General features: G+C 45.8%; 1 protein-coding gene across 3 annotated transcripts; it reads left to right on the top strand.

The window, feature by feature from the left end:
• The first annotated feature begins 10,014 nt into the window (after positions 1 to 10,014).
• On the top strand, positions 10,015 to 16,087 carry CYP1A2 (cytochrome P450 family 1 subfamily A member 2). 3 transcript variants are annotated; one of them, XM_077123782.1, is made up of 8 exons: positions 10,015 to 10,070; positions 10,910 to 11,749; positions 12,363 to 12,483; positions 12,978 to 13,067; positions 13,316 to 13,439; positions 14,331 to 14,417; positions 15,169 to 15,256; positions 15,347 to 16,087. In XM_077123782.1, exons 2-8 carry the CDS (start codon positions 10,919 to 10,921, stop codon positions 15,464 to 15,466), a joined length of 1,461 nt encoding a protein of 486 aa, XP_076979897.1. In that variant the 5' UTR covers positions 10,015 to 10,070; positions 10,910 to 10,918; the 3' UTR covers positions 15,467 to 16,087. The 3 variants fall into 3 exon arrangements, with proteins under 3 accessions (XP_076979897.1, XP_076979895.1, XP_076979896.1); XM_077123780.1 differs by having other exon boundaries at positions 15,169 to 15,840; XM_077123781.1 differs by lacking the exon at positions 10,015 to 10,070 and adding an exon at positions 10,086 to 10,199 and having other exon boundaries at positions 15,169 to 16,087.
• Positions 16,088 to 17,955: the final 1,868 nt, after the last annotated feature.

Here is a 17,955-nt window from a genome sequence, read left to right as displayed (position 1 = left end):
GACCCCCAACAAACTCCCAACAAACTCACGGGGTGGAGACAGGAACTATATCCCAAACAGAGCCTATGTTGTAGAGATGGTACAGGGCTGGGGGTGTTGAAGGGACTATCAGGGAGAGTAGAAAATAGGAGAAGAGTCATAGAGTACGAGGAATATTAGAATGGCATTCTGGAATGAAAAGAGGTCACAACATGAACAGAAGCGCGGTAGTCAGAGGTTGGGGTGAGGCAGTTTGGGCAGAGTGGAGTCTGGGTGGATGTGGAGAACTGAAACTTGTCTCCCAATATGTGCTCACCCCACCCAGCTACTCCACCCTACCTGCGATCTGAGCCCTGAGCACCTTCCGCTCCTCTCTTGTCTGTGCCCAGAGAGCCACAAAAATTCAGTTTACAAGATCCAGGGCTCAGGTGGGGCAGCCCCTGGATCCTGGCTCTTAGCTTCTCTACTTAGAGTCCCTGGACAGTCTTGGTTGGAACATTTTGACCTAACTTTCACTTTCAAAGAAGTCCTGGCTTGGACAATAAATTACACAATCAATCTATTGGTAGACGTCTCTGGGTTTTATATGCCCAGTGTGATGGTTTCAAATGATGTATGTACCCTAGAAAAGCCATGTTTTAATCCTAATCCCATTTTGTAAAGGCACCATTTCTTCTAATCCTTATTTGGTACAGTATATTCAAATCTATAATTAGATCATCTCCCTGGAGATGTGATCTTGATGCAATCTTGAGTGATCAAGAGTGGTTGTTAACAGGACTGATTGTAAAAACTCAGAAATAGATAGCACAATACTACCTAACTGTAATACAATTATGTTAGAATGCTGAATGAAGCTGAATGTGAGAATGATAGAGGGAGGAGGGCTGGGGGCACAAATGAAATCAGAAGGAAAGATAGATCATAAACACTGAGATGGTATAATCTAGGAATGTCTAGAGTGTATAATGATAGTGACTAAATGTACAAATTTAAAAATGTTTTTGCATGAGGAAGAACAAAGTAATGTCATTATGCAAGGTGTTGAAAATAGATGGTAATTAGTATTTAAAATTTTTAATTTATGTGTGAGACTAAAGCAAAAAATGTTTTATTTGGTACAAAATTTATATTTTGACCATTGCAATTCCTAATATAACTTATGTGAACAGCTTAATTGAATACCGTAAGTACATGAAAACTTGAGTAGGGCATAAGATTTTGTAGGTTTGTCCAGAGTGATGCCCCAGTAGATCCCAGAGTGATTTGAACACTGAGTAAAAAAGTATTCACAAAGTTCCCTTGGGGGAATGATGAGAAAGAGGGAAAATCAACTTCCCCAAGTGGAGAATTCCTGATATTCTCACAAGCAGTGGGGATAACCAAAGCAATAGGCTGAGTCCCCAATCTTCAGGTTTGTTCATATGAAACTTAACCCCACAAAGGACAGGTCAAACCTACTTAAAATTAGGCCTAAGAATCACCCCCAAGAGAACCTCTTTTGTTGCTCAGATGTGGCCTGTCTCTCCAGCCAAGACAACAAGTAAACACACTGCACTCCCCCTGTCTACGTGGGACATGACTCCCAGGGATGTGGACCTTCCTGGCAGTGTGGGACAGAAATCTTAGAATGAGCTGGGACTCAGCATCAAGGGATTGAGAAAACCTTCTTGATCAAAAGGGGGAAGAATCAAAAGGGGGAAGAGCGAAATGAGACAAAATAAAGTGTCAATGGCTGAGAGATTCTAAACAGAGTTGAGAGGTTATCCTGGAGGTTATTCTTATGCATTAAATAGATATCACCTTGTTAGTCAAGATGCAATGGAAAGGCTGGAGGGAACTGCCTGAAAATGTAGAGCTGTGTTCCAGTAGCCATGTTTCTTGAAGAGGATTATATAATGATATAGCTTTCACAATGTGACTGTGTGATTGTGAAAACCTTGTGTCTAACTCTCCTTTTATCTACCTTATTGACAGACAAGTAAAACATATGGCATAAAAATAAATAATAGGGGAAACAAATGTTAAATTTAGTAGATTGAAATGCCAGTGATCAATGAAAGGGAGGGGTAAGGGGTATGGTATGTATGAATTTTTTTCTGTTGTCTTTTTATTTCTTTTTCTGAATTGATGCAAATGTTCTAAGAAATGATCATGATGATGAATATGCAACTATGTGATGATATTGTGAATTACTGATTATATATGCAGAACGAAATGATCATATGTTAAGAATGTTTCATCTGTTTGTTGTTATATATATTTTTTAATTTTAAAAATTAATTAAAAAAATAAAGAGTGGTTGTTAAAATGGATTAGGCGGAAACGTGTCTCCACCCATCATGTGGGTCTTGATTAGTTTATTGGAATCCTATAAAAAGAGGAAACATTTTGAAGAAGAGGAGAGATTCTGAGAGAGCAGAACGTCATAGCCACAAGAAGCAGAGAGTCTACCAGCCAGCGGCCTTTGGAGATGAAGAATGAAAGCACCTCCTGGGGAGCGTCATGAAACAGGAAGCCAGGAGAGAAAGCTAGAAGATGACGCCGTGTTGGCCATGTACACTTCCAGCTGAGGGAGAAACTGTGACTGTGTTCACCATTTACCTTCTTACTTGAAAGAGGAACCCTGAACTTCATTGGCCTTCCTGACTCAAGGTATCTTTCCCTAGATGCCTTTGATTGGATGTACCTATAGACTTGTTTTAATTGGGACATTTTCTCGACCTTAGAACCGTAAATTAGAAACTTATTAAATCCCCCTTTTAAAAAGCCATTCTGTTTCTGGTGTATTGCATTCCGGCAGCTAGCAAAGTAGAACACCCAGTATCCTTTCTCTCTTCTTCTGGCAATAGCATTTTTACTTTCTTTTGCAGGTTACACCACCCACATGCTCAGCCATTAGGTCTGGCAGAGCTGATCCCATACCAGAATATAATGCTGGCACATGACCCAGGCCAGGCCAACGAGAGCTGGAAAAGGGTTTTGAAGAAACCTTTGCAAAAGCGGTGGCTAAGCAAATTCATTTCTGGTATATTGCATTCTGGCAGCTGTAGCAAACCCAAACAGAAGTTTTAAGCTAAAGTATAATATGCTCAAATTTACCATTTTGGAAGGGTCGCTTAGGTGGCAGTGTGGACTGTGGAATGGAGGCACGGGGTGGGCAAGGAGTCTCAAGCTCTGCTACCAGTACAGTAGCTACTAGCTACACGTGGCTACTTAAATAGAAAATTAAATAAAATTTAAAATTCAATTCCTCAGTTGCCCTCGCCCCATTTCAAATGCCCAGTAGCTACATGTACCCTGTGGTAAGCATGCAGCACTGAGCGTAGGCATAGCAGGTGCTTGTGGTGGTTCAAAGCTGTATGCACCCCAGAAAAACATGTTCTTAAATTTAATCCATTCTTGTGGGTACAAACTCATTATAAGCAGGATGTTCTGATGAGGCTACTTCCATTAAGGTATGACCTACTTCATTCAGGGTGCATCTTAATCCTCTTACTGGAATCCTTTATGAACAGAATGAATACAGAGAGAAAGCCATGGAAACAAGCTGAAAGCAATGAGACCCAGAAAAGAAGGGAGAGACCAGCAGACACCACCATGAGCCTTGCCCTGTGGCAATAACTTTCTGTTGATATTTTGAGAATGTCTATCACTTTGATAGCTAATAGCTAATCAAATGGCATTTAAGTTAGTGTTTAATATTTAGAATTCAAGAAATGCTGATATCTGTGTCTGTATATTTTTTCCTTGTTTGGTTTAATTTTAAATTGGTTTATGTAACTTACTGTACAAACACACACTTGCAATGACTGCATTTTATTAAAAAGGCCCCAAAATAAAGTATACCATTCAAAAAATTTTTTTAAAAGTAAGTAGTCAATATCCCTCCAGAATGCCTCAAATGAAAAAGACTGAAAATACCCAGTGTTGTGGGGAATGAGAAGTAGCTAGAAGCCTCTTACATAGCAAGTGGGAGCACAAAATTCAATCAACTACTCTGGAAAATTGTTTGGTAGAATCTACAGAAGCTGAACAGATCTATACATAGCAGAAATTCATACAAAAGACATGTGCAAAACTGCTCACAGCACAAGCTGTTCCAAGTTTGTAGGAACTTAGAAAACACTGAAGGCTTACACCATTTTCATGTAATCATTAAAGGAATCTTATTCCTAAATAAAGCAGCTCTGTTTGCATAATGTTTTCTGATGAGCATATCATGGATGGCATGGGATGCTTTGGCTCAGCCAAAAAAATCCTAAGGAATTCTTGACATGAACTGCAAAGTTTAAAGAAGTTGTACCAATAACAGACTCTGAATTAAGGCAAAAAAAACCCAAAAAGCACCAGATTTACAGGGACACCATTTTGCCTATGCCATTTTAAAAATATATTTTTTTCTTGAGAAATATCCACACACATATAGTCCAACCATATTATATAATCAATGGCTCCCAATATCATCACATAGTTGGTTATTCTTCGCCATGATCATTTTTAGAGCATTTACATCAGACCAGAAAAAGAAATAAAAAGAAGAAAAAAGAACTCATATGTCCCATACCCCTCACCCCTTCCTCTCATTGACCACAGTGTTTCATTCTACATAGTTTTTACCCTGTATCTCTCCCTATTATTTATTTATTTTTTCCATTTTATTTTTTTTCTTTACTCATCTGGCCATACCCTGGATAAAAGGAGCATGACACAAGGTTTTCACAGTCACACAGTCACATTGTAAAAGCTATATAGTTATACAGGCTTCTTTAAGAATCAAGGCTACTGGAACACAGCTCAACATTTTCAGGTACTTCCCTCTAGCTACTCCAGTACACCATAAACTAAAAATAAACATCTACATAATGTGTAGGAATAACCTCCAGATACCCTCTCAACTCTGTTTGAAATCTCTCAGCCATTGACACTTTATTTTGTCTCATTTCGCTCTTCTCCCTTTTGGTCAAGAAACCTTTCTCTTTCCCATGATGCCAGGTCCTGGCTCTTCCCTGGGAGTTCTGCCCCACGTTGCCAGGGAGATTTACACCCTTGGAAGTATTGTCCCACTTAGAGGGGGAGAGTAGTGAGTTCATCTGCCAAGTTGACTTAGAGAGAGAGCACAGCACCACATTTGATGAATACTTCAGAAGACCAATGTGAAAAGAATCATTATCAAACAGCACGGCTGCTTGCCTTAATTTCTGAGTCATTTGCGTTTTGTGTGGAACACATGACACATAGAAATTCTATTTATGAACAAGGACCTGCTAAGAGGAGTTGTGGTCTTAATTAATGCAAAGCACACTTTCTTGACCTTGTGTGCTCTTCGCTTTATAAGGCAGATAATTGACCTTAAAGAAGAATTTTATAATTATTGCATCACCAAGGGGAATTTTTTCTAACCTGTTATAAATGCTCTTCTGGATAATGAAACTCGATACAATCTGTTGAATTCAGCAGGTATTTTGTGTTTGAATTCATAATAGTGGAAGATATCAAGTCCCTTACTGCACAGAAAGTTGAAAACTTGTACAAGTCACTTGAATTAATTGAACATGTTCAGACATTCAAAGGATTGAAGATTAATTAAGAACAAGAAAAAGACAAAATCAGAGACTGAACAGTGTGCCATCTTTATTGCATAGTAACAGATTTCTCATCCTTGGAAGAGGATGAAGAGATGTGGTTTAATGAAGATGAAGCAGTTGTGGCACCAATGGAGAAATCAAAGCCAGAAGATGATTTTCCAAATAGTTATGAAAAATTTAGGGGGACTAAAGAGCAAAATAAAGTAAAGACAAGGAAAACCTTCCCAAAAGGACATTTGGGGCTTCAGAATTACTTTCTGCCACTGCCAGTGCTTCTTAAGTGTCAGAGTTAGTATACAGCACATGAAGCTTTTCCATAAACAAGGATATAATATAAAAACTACTTTTTTAAAGAGCAAAAGTATTTTCCATGGATGTAATGAATTCAAAATAATAAATTGAGGTTTTTTTTTTAGAACAGCAAGTTAACTGTAAATAATTCAGTGTTGGTTTGCTTGCTCATCTATGACATGAGACCATGCTGAAGGGAGAAAAATGTCCCCAAACTACAATTTAATTCACTGGGGGGAAGGGAGGGGGCAACTAAAAATAATAATTCTAGCTGCAATCTTTAAATCATCCTTGCAATATGTAAACTGGTCCATTTTTCCTGGAATAACTTAAATTGAAGCAGTTCCCCCTGAATTGGAGATTTTATGTTTAATTTTAATTGTGGCTATTGAATAGAAAAGATGGGCTGTCTGTGTAGATAGTTTTTCCATAAAACAAGTTTGTTTCATATCAAAAATACCACTGGACTTGTTTTTTTTTTTACCATGCAGTAATATTAATGCTGAACTATAAAGTTCAGGAATTAAAATGTGACCCTGTTGGGGGTGGGGCTGGAGAATATCCTCACTGCAGCAGTGCCCATGAGAGCCCAACAAGGAAAACAGCTAAAATGTCTAACAGTAATTGAATGGATGCATGAATGGTTGTCTATTCCAATCATAACAAAACACCATATAGCAATGAAAATGCACTACAAATGCACCCAATGCTATAAAGAACCAAAACAGACAAAACCAACCTCTGCTGTTAGAAGTTGGGGTCCTGCTAACCCTTGGGGAGGGAGCACTGGGGGCTTTTAGAGAGCTGGTAACGCTTCATTACCTGGAGAGCTGGTAACTGCATCTGGGTTCTGGTTATATAGGTTGGTTATGTCTGTAGAAACTTATTGAGTTGTACATGATATATGCACTATTCTGTATGTATCTTACCATTTAATAAAGGCTTTAAAATATTAAAAATAAAAAGAGAAATTATCAACTTTCTCTGGATAACCTCAAACCTTGACCTTTTTTATTGAGTGAGCTAGATTGGGCAGACAGGAAACAGCTTTCCTTTAAAAGCTGTTCTATGCTGTTTAAACATACTCTTTCTCTGTCGGATTTCTGGTTCCTGACCCCTGATATTTTAGCAGGTAGATTCCATAGCTTTCTTTCTTTTATTTAATTTCATTTATTTAATTATTATTATTTTTTTTTTTATTCTCACATAACCATGAATCAAATTGATTCAATCCAGTCTAAATCAAAAGTTGCTTCTTACATCCAATTCAAGACCCATTCCCATCCTTCTCTCCCACCTGAGCGAATGGGAAGGGGAGAGGCTGTCTCTGCCCTCCTTTCTTCCCTGCCTCCTGCCTCAGGCTGGTCTCTCCTCCAGGAAAGGGGGAGGGCCATAGGAGAGAATCACAATTGAGAATCCCGGAATCACATTTCATCCTTTTTCCATGTGATTATCCCGATATTGCAGCACCGTTTGCTGAATTTGTTTGATTGACTTTTGTTGTTGGTAGGTTGGTTGGTTTGGGGGGGAAGTGTGTGGACCAGGAATCGAACCCGGGTCTCCTGCATGGCAGGTGAGAATTCACTGAACTACCCTTGGACCACATGCCAACTTCTTTTTACTAGCCTGGTACTGTTTGTCTTCTCTTTGGACTATGGATGTCCCTGTGTGTCGAGATGTTCCACTGCCAGCTTTTCGTGGAGGGTTGAGCCCCAACAATGTCCTCCACTTTATGCATTTCCTAATGTAGCTGATATACTCTCTGGCTGACCTCTCCTTCCAGGGCTGTTCTAGTTTGCTAGCTGCCAGAATGCAACACACCAGAGACGGGTTGGCTTTTAATAAAGGGAGATTTATTTAGTTAACATATAGTTCTTCAGAGGAAAGGCAGCTAACTTTCAACTGAGGTTCTTTCTTACGTGGGAAGGCATAGGGTGGTCTCTGCTGGCCTTCTCTCCAGGCCTCTGGGTTCCAACAACTTTCCCCAGGGTGATTCCTTTCTGCATCTCTGAAGGCTGAGCTGGGAGTGCTGAGATGAGGTATGCTGAGCTGCTTGGGCTGTGCTACGTTGAGTCTCTCATTTAAGCACCAGCCAATTAAATAAAAAATCATTCATTGCAGCAGGCACGCCTCCTAGCCGACTGCAGATGTAATGAGCAACAGATGAGGTTCACATACCATTGGCTCATGTCCGCAGCAATAGAACTAGGCACCTCCACCTGGCCAAGTTGACACCTGAACCTAACTACCAAAAGGACATACCCCCTAACTCTCTCTGCTGGGCCCCCACCCCACAGGCAGACTTCTGCAGTGAGGTCCCATCAATGCAGTTTAAATCTCCGGATCCCTGCAGCAGTGTCCACTCAGCCCTTGGAACCTCATATCCTGGTATGACAGCCAACTTGAGTCATGAAGGCAGTGCTCTGCTGCCCCTGTCATCACAGGCTGCTTGAGTCAGTCTCCACATTCACGTATTTCCTCAAAATCCAGGGATTTATGTCAAGCAAGTACCTAGAGTAGTGGCCCGGAGCAGAACCTTCTGAGATCAAGTCCAAGTCCTAGTTCTGACACATTGCTGGCGCCCTAGAACAAATCCCACGACATCTTTATGCTTCTATTATCCGATTGTCCTATGAGAACAGTAATATTTATCCCATAGGATTATTGCAAAAAAATTCTTTTAACTAATACAAATCAAGCTCAAAAACAATGCCTGGCCTAGAGGCAGCGTGTGATGTCTACATAAATGTCGCAGTCTCCCTCACCACGCTCCACCCATCGGAACTCACAGTGAGACGTCATTCTCCCCTTCTTGAAGAGCTGGTCTCCTGTGTTTCCCCTCATTTGCCTTTGTGGGAGGAGGGGCCTCTTCTTTCCTTCCCCAGCGGTCAGGCAGAGCACCAAGGGCTCCTTCCCAAGAAACAGCTCTCTACCTTAAAGACTCCTTTCATTCCCCTTCATTGTTTTTATCACGAAATTTTTCAAACTTCAGAAAAGTTAAAAGAACATACAATAGGGCAGTGCAACAGTGGCTCAGTGGCAGAATTCTCGCCTACCATGAGGGAGACGCAGGTTTGATTCCTGGAGTCTGCCCATGCCAAAAAAAAATAAAAAAGAACATACATCATACCTTCGCCTAGGCTCACAGCTGATGTTTGCCATATGTGCTCCAGCTCTCTCCTCTCTCTATGCACAAATAGATGTGCACATAGATGCACATTTAACAGAACCATTTGAATGTCAATTGCAGGCATCATGACACCTCACCCCTAAATACTACGGCATGGGCCATCTAAGAACAAGGACATTTCTCCTGCATAATCATCATCCAATGTTCACAACTAAGAAAATTACATTAATTTCATAATATTGTCTAATCTCCAGTATATGCTCCAATTTCCCCAGTTGCCCCAATTGTCTTTTGTAGCTTTTTCTACTTTTTAATTCAGGATTCAGTCAAGATTCACATATTTCATTTGGCTGTTGGTCTTTTTAGTCTCTTCGTGCTAGAACAGGCCCTTATCTTTTTTATTTTTAATGGCATTTGCCATTTTTAAAGAGTCCAAGCCAGTTGCCCAGAGGAACGGATTTTCTAAAATCACTTTTAAATTGCTCACCATCTCTTACACAAGAGGGAGGAGGGTGAGGGGGTCTCTCTTTAGGATCCTTATCATCTGTTGTCTCAGATTAGGGACATGGGCTGAAATTCAGAGGGAGCTCATTCCCTGTCCAGATGGGCAGGTTGTTGGCGGGACCCCACGTAGCCTCCTCCTGGAGAGGAGCCGGGAGCCTCCGCTCTGTGACTGGCAGGGACTGAGTGCCTGAGAAGGGCCCTGCCTCATGGGAAGGAACACCAGACCAGTCCAGAGGCCTGGTTTTTGCCTCCAGCACTGTTTTGCCCGTCAATAAACAGGCTCCCCGGCCCTGGACCCTGAGAGTAGCTGCAACTGCCTCCCCAGGATCCAGAGTACCTTCTGGCCAGTTCCCAAAGCTGCGCCTGGGCTTTGGATGGAGGTGGGGCTGAGGGATCATGGCCCAAGGCCAAAGGCTGATCCTTCCAACTTTGTTAGGTGACTCTGATATCAGATGTCCAGGACAGCTGGGCCAATGAGAAAGGGAATGGTGTTTATAAAAGGTCCCCTCGCCCAGAGCAGAAAGAAACTCTGGACTACTCCCCATCGCTCTGCTGATCTCAAGCCCCTGCTTCCACAGGTACCTTCCTTGGGCCCATTTCCCAGTCGCTGGGATCCCCCACTATACATCCTGGGAATCAATGGAATTGGAAGGATAGAGCCACCTGGTTGGGGGTAGGAGGCCTGAGTTCTAGTCTTTGCTGCCCAGGTATGGACCTCAGTTTCTCCATTTTTAAATGGGGAACTTGGGATTAGGCCATCTCTAAGAACGCTAACTGTGGTTGGAATAGAGAGTTGGGGAGGGCTCCCCACTTGGTATAAGGGCAGCTCTGGTTGCAACCCAACCCCAACCTCAGCCTCCAAGACTGCGTCCTCAGAAGCACCCTTCTTGGTGCTGACAGAGCCCCCTGGGGAAGGGGTCATCCCAGGCCATTTGCACCAGCCCTTAGTCCCCTGAAGTGGAAGGTCCCTGTTCCCTGGTATGTGGGAGGTATCGGCAGGAGAGGGAACACAGGAAGCCAGCACTGGTAGGACACAACGCCCAGGGTACACACGGCCTAGGAGGCTGGCATGGCTGTTGCCTTCAGCTTCCCTCTTTGCGAGTAATCAATTACCTCTGCTCCAGTTTCAAAACTTGGAAATTATAGTAGAAGGGAAAAGTGACAAGCAGAGTTGGGGGTGCAGACACTCAAGTTGGTCACCTTGAGGTTGCTTCCTAGTTCTCATTTTCTGAGCTACCCTAAGTGGTTCCTCCTGGGGCACAGGTGTGGCATGTATCCTAGTCTTTCTGGTGTCCAGCTGGGAGCCAAGCACTGAACATGCATGCATAGTTATTGCATGAGTGAGAAAATGAATGAATGAGTGAACGAATGGCTCCACCTCCACCTCAGCCTGCCTCCTCCTCCCGCTTTCCTGTAGTTGGTAAAAATGGCATTGTTCCAGCCTTCTCCCTTCTCCATCACGGAGCTCCTTCTCGCCTCCACCATCTTCTGCCTGGTGCTCTGGGTGGTCAGAGCCTTGCGGCCACCTGTCCCCAAGGGCCTGAAGAGTCCACCAGGGCCCTGGGGCTGGCCCCTGATCGGTCACGTGCGGACCCTGGGGAAGAATCCGCACCTGGCGCTGACCCGGCTGAGCCGGCGGTACGGGGACGTGATGCAGATCCGCATTGGCAGCACGCCCGTGGTGGTGCTCAGCGGCCTGGACACCATCCAGCAGGCCCTGGTGCGCCAGGGGGACGACTTCAAGGGCCGACCCGACCTCTACAGCTTCACCCTCATCACTGACGGCCAGAGCCTTTCCTTCAATCCGGACTCTGGGCCGGTGTGGGCCACCCGCCGGCGCCTGGCCCAGAACGCCCTCAACACCTTCTCCCTGGCCTCGGACCCGGCTTCCTCATCCTCCTGCTATTTGGAGGAGCATGTGAGCAAGGAGGCCGAGGCCCTCATCAGCAGGTTCCAGAACCTGATGGCAGAGGCTGGGCACTTTGACCCCTACAGCCAGGTGGTGGTGTCGGTGGCCAGTGTCATCGGTGCCATGTGCTTCGGGCAGCACTTCCCCCACAACAGCCAGGAGATGCTTAGCCTTATAGAAAGTAGCCATGAGTTTGTGGAGTCGGCCTCTTCTGGGAACCCCGTGGACTTCTTCCCCATCCTTCGCTACCTGCCCAACAGCAGCCTGGAGAAGTTCAAGGCCTTCAACCAGAGGTTCCTGCAGTTCCTGCAGAAAACGGTCCAGGAACACTATCAGGATTTTGACAAGGTGAGCCCAGGGTTCAGGTGGCAAAGGGGCACCCCACAGGGTCTGGGCGTGGCCCCTCTCACCTGGCTCCAAAGTACCCACACAGCCAATGTGCTGCCAAGCCCTAGGGAGGCTCTGGAAAGACTCAGACCAGCTGTGTGAGCTGGAGCCAATCCCTCCCCTACTCTGGCCCTCAGTTTCCTCATCCCTACGGCCTCCCTCTGAGAGCAGCTGCAAAGCCCCAGAGAGATAAGGCATGTGACTGGGGCCCTGGCAGAACTCTGCAATGCGGGGAGCTGTTATGATTGAGAGGACCTTTGTTCTGCAGGAACCTGAACCCCAACAGAGGCTAATCTCCACCTCGGATGTCACTTTGTTTCCCTATGTTCACACCAGCCTCTTCCTCCTTTGAAATTGAATCCCTGGGAAGAAGGGTCACTGCAGCAAAAAGTGACAATTTAAGCCCTACCCAGGGTTGCTACAGGCTTCTGCTGTAAGCCCCCAACCTAAGGCCTGGAAGCCAGAAGAGAGTGCCCAGCCCCCCGAGACATGCCAGGTGGGGTGGGGCCAGGTGAAGGGCCCAGCCTTTGGCCCCAGAGGTACCCGGGGGTCCGCTAAGCTTGTGCCTCCTCAGAACAGTATCCAGGACATCACGGGTGCCCTACTCAAGCACAGCGAGAATGGGCCCAGAACCAGCAGTGGCCTAATCCCCCAGGAGAAGATCGTCAGCCTTGTCAACGACCTCTTTGGGGCCGGTAGGAGCCAGACCCCTGCCCCTCCATCCATTAGTACTTACTGGTTACCCACTGCCTTGCCTCATCCCCAAACCCATCAAATAATCCACCAGTCACACGCCAGATGGTAAACGATCCAGATGGCTCAGGATCAGGGTTTGAGCCCACAGTGTGCCATCAACTCCTAGTGGAAGCTCCCCCAAATCCCTCTCCTCCTCTGGGCCTCAGTTTTCCTATCTCAAGTTTCTCTGGCCTGTAAGTCTATATCCTCGTGATTCCAACAGCTAATTACAAAACCAATGACTTGGGTTCAATCCTGGCCCATGCACCAAAAAAAAAAAAAAAAAAGAACAAACCAATGACTCAAGTTGGTATTCAGGATATCCAGGCTTTTCCCTCAGGAAACTCACAGGCCAAGGCCAGAGAAAGACAATGCCCAGTATATGGTGGGTGCTTGGTCATTGCTGTCTTAGTCCTGTCTTCCTCCCTGCCTCACCTCACCTCTTGTCGCCCAGGGTTTGACACAGTCACAACAGCCATCTCCTGGAGCCTTATGTATCTTGTGACGAAGCCTGAGGTACAGAGGAAGATCCAGAAGGAGTTGGGTATGCAGTGTTCCCCAACCCTCTGGTCTTGGGTCATTTGTTCACTCTGCACATAGCTATGTGCCTTTTCTGTGCCAAGCCACAGGTGCCCCCGCCTTTGCCCAGAAGACATTGAGGCATCAGGAGGGTCTCAGAGAAGTCAATGGGCATAGTCCCGTGTAGAATGACACATGGTATAGTAGGGAATCCAGACGTCCTAGAGCAGGCAGGACAGCCCCTAAGCCCCATCTGTCCTCTCTGTTCTGCAGACACAGTGATTGGCAGGGCACGGCGGCCCCAGCTCTCCGACAGACCCCAGCTGCCTTACCTGGAGGCCTTCATCCTGGAGACTTTCCGACACTCGTCCTTTGTTCCCTTCACCATCCCCCACAGGTGAGCCCTGCCCATTCTGCCCTTACCATGTCTGTTCCTCCAAGTGTTTCAGCCCTGGCTTGGCTCAGGCTTACGTATCTCCTTCTTGGCCATGACACCAGGTTCCTTACAGGCCTCCAGCCTCTAGTCTGCCCCATTCAGTCCAAATATTATCAAACTACCCGGATGGAATTCCTTCCAGGGCTCTCAGGAGAAAAGCACACTTCTGACCTCAACTCTCATTTACCTTGACTCACATTCCCTCCCTACAAGCACCTCCTGTTCCAGCTGAATTGGCCTCACCATCCCCCACAATCACCTTCTGGTCAGCTTCCAATTTTGCCTATGCTGAACCTTCTGCCTGGAACGTCTACTGTCCTCTACACTGGCTACTGGAATCCTCTCTTCACCCAAGGTTAATCCTGACACATGCTTCCCCTCCCCCAGAAGCCCTTCTTGGCTCATCCAGCCAACACGGTCTCATTCTCTTACTTCTTCATGACTCACAGTCATTTGTCTTATGTCTGGAATTTTAACAATGGCAAGAAAGCTAGTGAACAATTTACTTCTCCCCATATGTTGGTCTAGTTATTCCTGGAGGAAGAGACTTCCCCAGTCAGGCAAGGCGGTCCCACAGGACTGGCTTCTTGTCTCCAGAGACTGGCCAAGTGCACAGCTGGGCACGAACCTAGTAGCTCAGGAAACACGGAATAAAGTTGGGGAACAGGAGTCGAGGAAGGGGAAGAATAATTCCAACTCCTCCCATTCTTCATATTCCTTCCCTTCCAGTGCGGGGTACGGAGACTGGTGGGCAGGCTCTCGGGCTGGGATCGAGTTAGGAGCAAGTAGCTCCCAAAGACGTGCTCCAGCTCTCCAGCTCCTGCGCCTGACAGCATCCTCTTCTCTCCCCAGCACCACGAGAGACACAACGCTGAATGGCTTCTACATCCCCAAGGGCCGCTGCATTTTTATAAACCAGTGGCAGGTCAACCATGACCAGTGAGTACATGGCTCCCACTAAACAGGGTGAGAAAGTTCAGCAGCCAGGGAGGCTGTGTGCCCCCCTAGGAACTGGTGACATAATGAAGGCGAGGTGCCTCAAGTGCTCTCTAGACTGATCTAAGTGACCAACTTTAGACCTGTGCTTCTCAAATGTTAGTGGGTGTAAGAACCACCCAGGAAGTTGATTACAGATTATGGAACCCATCCCTAAGACTCTGCTTTGGAAGGTCTAAGGAGCGGTATTACATTAGGTGATTCTGATATGAATGGCCCAGGGACGTCTTTTAGGAAAACCCCACTTTATCTACAGGTAGGGGGACCATCTAATTTACTCTTCAAACTGGGACACGGTTGAGAGCGAAAGGGGATGCTATTAATAATTAAATTACTCCAAAACAGAAACCAGGACTTGTGGGCTGGTTACCCTCACTGTAGGTATATTTTGAGTAGGATGGAGACAAACGCATTTTCCTTCTTTAAATTTTTTGTTTAGTCAAGGCCTTACTTCTTTAAAGTAACAAATGAACATTAGAAGCACTATTTTCAAGGCAGATCATTTCAGACAGAGCTTTGTAAAAGAAATGAACATCAAAGTACAATTTGGACCTTTCCCATTAACCTCTCACTGTTTTCAAGCTATTCTCACACTTGTGTTAGCCCCAGAAGTCTCTGTTCAGAAGCTTCTCCCAGGCCTTTCCTCCCAGGGTCTCCCAGCCCTGGGGACCCACCTCCTCCGCCCATCTTGCAGGAAGCAGTGGGGGGACCCGTATGAGTTCCGGCCTGAGCGATTCCTCACCGCGGAAGGTACCAGCATCAACAAGACCCTGAGCGAGAAGGTGATTCTCTTTGGCATGGGCAAGCGCCGCTGCATTGGGGAGGTTCTGGCCAAGTGGGAAGTCTTCCTTTTCCTGGCCATCCTGCTGCAGCGATTGGAGTTCAGCGTGCCCCCCGGCGTGAAGGTGGACGCCACCCCCATCTACGGGCTGACCATGAAGTTCCCCCGTTGCAAGCACTTCCAGGCCCGGCTGCGCTCCTCCGCTAAGTGAAGACGGTCCCACTAGGCCGAGGAAGGGGCGGATTCGGGGGTCACCCAGGGGGCTCAACCCTTGTTTCCTTTTTGTTTTTCAAGTAGTTTTATGGAGATATAATTCACATATCATTCAGCTATTTCAAGCATACCATCCCAGGGTTTGCGGTATATTCACGTAGTCATGCAAGCATCACCACAATCAATTTTAGAACATTTTCATCACCCCCAAAAGAAACCCCATACCTATCAACAATCCCTTCCCATTTTCCCCCACCCACCCACTCCCATTCCCCAGTCCTAAGCATCCAGCAGTCTGCTTTCTGTCTCTATGGATCTGTCTTTTCAGAACATTTCCTATAAATCGAATCATACTGTATGTACCTTTTGTGACCGGCGTCTTTCACTTAGCATAATGTCTTTAGGGCTTGGCCACATGCAGCCTGTGTCAGTAAGCCTTCATTTCTAAGAGGTCTGTTTGGCTCCTCGTAGTCACATGTGGGCATCTCTTTCACTGTTCTCTTCTTCCCTGTCTCTTCTCAAGCTTTGAGGACTTGAAGGAAACAAAGAAGAGACCCAGCCCTGTGAGCCAAACCCAGACGGGTGAACCAGGACCCCCTCATGCCCTTCCTCAAAAAGTAGAACCTGTGACTTCTCACAGGGCCTTGATTTGTTCACCCGCAGCTGGGGAGGATAAGCTCCCCCGGAAGTGCTTGGGTTGCCGGCCAAAGTCTCGGGGGTGGGGCACCTGCTGGGCTTAATTCCACCATGGCAGAGCCCATGTGTCCACTCAGATGGTCCCTCATGTCACTCATGGGATGATGCCCAGGGAACTGCGAGGGAAAGACACAGCCCTGGACTGTCTGTCACGAGCCCCAGGTCCAGTTCTGGCTCCAACCATGGTGTCAAATCAAGCAAAGCCTGGCACAGCGCTGGGAGTCTCCGTGTCTCCACCTGCGAAACAGGGGGAAAGGGTTGGGTAAAATGACCTCTGAGAGCCCTAAGTTCTGAGTGCATAATAAGTTGTTTTGTTCTCTGCAAAATGAGAGGGCTATTCCTTATGTTTTACCTTCTCTGCGTGAGCAAGGCTGCTCCCCACAGCATAGCTCCCCACTGAAAATTAGAGACAGAAGAATGGATCTTAAGGATGGTGAGATTTAAACACCCCCACCCCAACCCCAACCCCCAGCCACACACACACCCCTGAACCGCTCAGCTGCCCCCCCCCATGCACCCCCAGCCTTAGGCTCTTTCCAAGACAACTGCTTTATGTCTGCAGGGGCTCTAGAGTGCCCACCCAGGTATGAGGGATGGAGGAAAGAAAACGCTAGAGGAATCGTCAGGGAGGGTCTGAGAAAGAGAAGAGAAATGACGCAGGAAAAGTAGCTGCTCACACCTCTCTATCATGAATCCCTGCTTCCTGGAACAGACTTAACCAGCCACATGGCAATAGGGCAGATTTCTGCAAAGTGAATCCTGTTTTACTATTGCCTTTTATTACTGCATTAGGGATGTGTTCTGGGGGGAAAAAAAGGCACTAACAATTCAAATTGAAAGTCTAGTGATAAAGTAGTTCCAACGTTGACCAGCCCCTAGAGATTGGAGTCCTAGGAGTGGGTTTATAGGGCTTTAACCAAGCCAGCACCCCTTTCCAAACAGCCCTCTTTTATTTTTTAACTTTTTTTTGAAATTGTGAAATATATATACAAAAAAGTAATAAATTTCAAGGCACAGCACAATAATTAGTTGTAGAACAGATTTCAGAGTTTGGTATGGTTTACAATTCTACAATTTTAGTTTCTTACTTCTAGCTGCTCTAAGATACTGAAGACTAAAAGAAATATCAATATAATGATTCAGCAGTCATACTCATTTGCTAAACCCTACCCTCTCTGTGTAACTCCACCATCACCTTTGATCTTTCTCCCACTCTTTAGGAGTATCTATGCCCATTCTAACTTTTTCATGTTGGAAGGGGCTGATAATAATATGGGATAGGGGCATGGAGCTAGTGGATGTTCTGGAGAAGCTGGCCCCTCTGCATTTCAGGACTTATCTGGTCCGGGGACCCATCTGGAAGTTGTATGGTTTGAAAAATTACCCTTGTGTATGGAACCTTTGTAGAATCTTAAATAATGCCCTAGGATTCTTAAGGGTTGTCAGGAATGGTTTTGGCTGGGGTTTGGTAGGTTATAATAGGTAAGTGTCTAACTGAAGCGTGTGTAAGAGTGACCTCCAGTGTAGCCTCTCGACTCTTTTTGAACTCTCTCAGCCACTCATACCTTATTTGTTCCACTTCTTTTCCCCGTTTTGGTCAGGATGGCATTGTTGATTCCACGGTGCCAGGGCCAGGCTCATCCCTGGGGGTCATCTCCCATGTCGCCAGGGAGACTTTCTCCCCTGGATATCTTGTCCCACAAAAAGAGAGGGCAATGTTTCATTTGCAGAGTTGGGCTTAGAGACAGAAAACCAAACAGCCCTCTTGATGCCACCATATGTATAGTTCCT

Source organism: Tamandua tetradactyla, chromosome 12 (assembly GCF_023851605.1).
Source record: "Tamandua tetradactyla isolate mTamTet1 chromosome 12, mTamTet1.pri, whole genome shotgun sequence".
In the NCBI taxonomy this organism is placed as follows: domain Eukaryota; kingdom Metazoa; phylum Chordata; class Mammalia; order Pilosa; family Myrmecophagidae; genus Tamandua; species Tamandua tetradactyla.
Note: the sequence above shows the minus strand (reverse complement) of the source record. Positions and strands in the feature narration are given on the sequence as shown.

Coding starts and splice junctions, on each gene's coding strand:
- CYP1A2 (XM_077123781.1), top strand. CDS start 10,919: ATGGCATTGTTCCAGCCTTCTCCCTTCTCCATCACGGAGCTCCTTCTC. Junction 13,068..13,315: donor GAAGATCCAGAAGGAGTTGG/GTATGCAGTGTT, acceptor TCTGTTCTGCAG/ACACAGTGATTGGCAGGGCA. Junction 14,418..15,168: donor TGGCAGGTCAACCATGACCA/GTGAGTACATGG, acceptor CCCATCTTGCAG/GAAGCAGTGGGGGGACCCGT.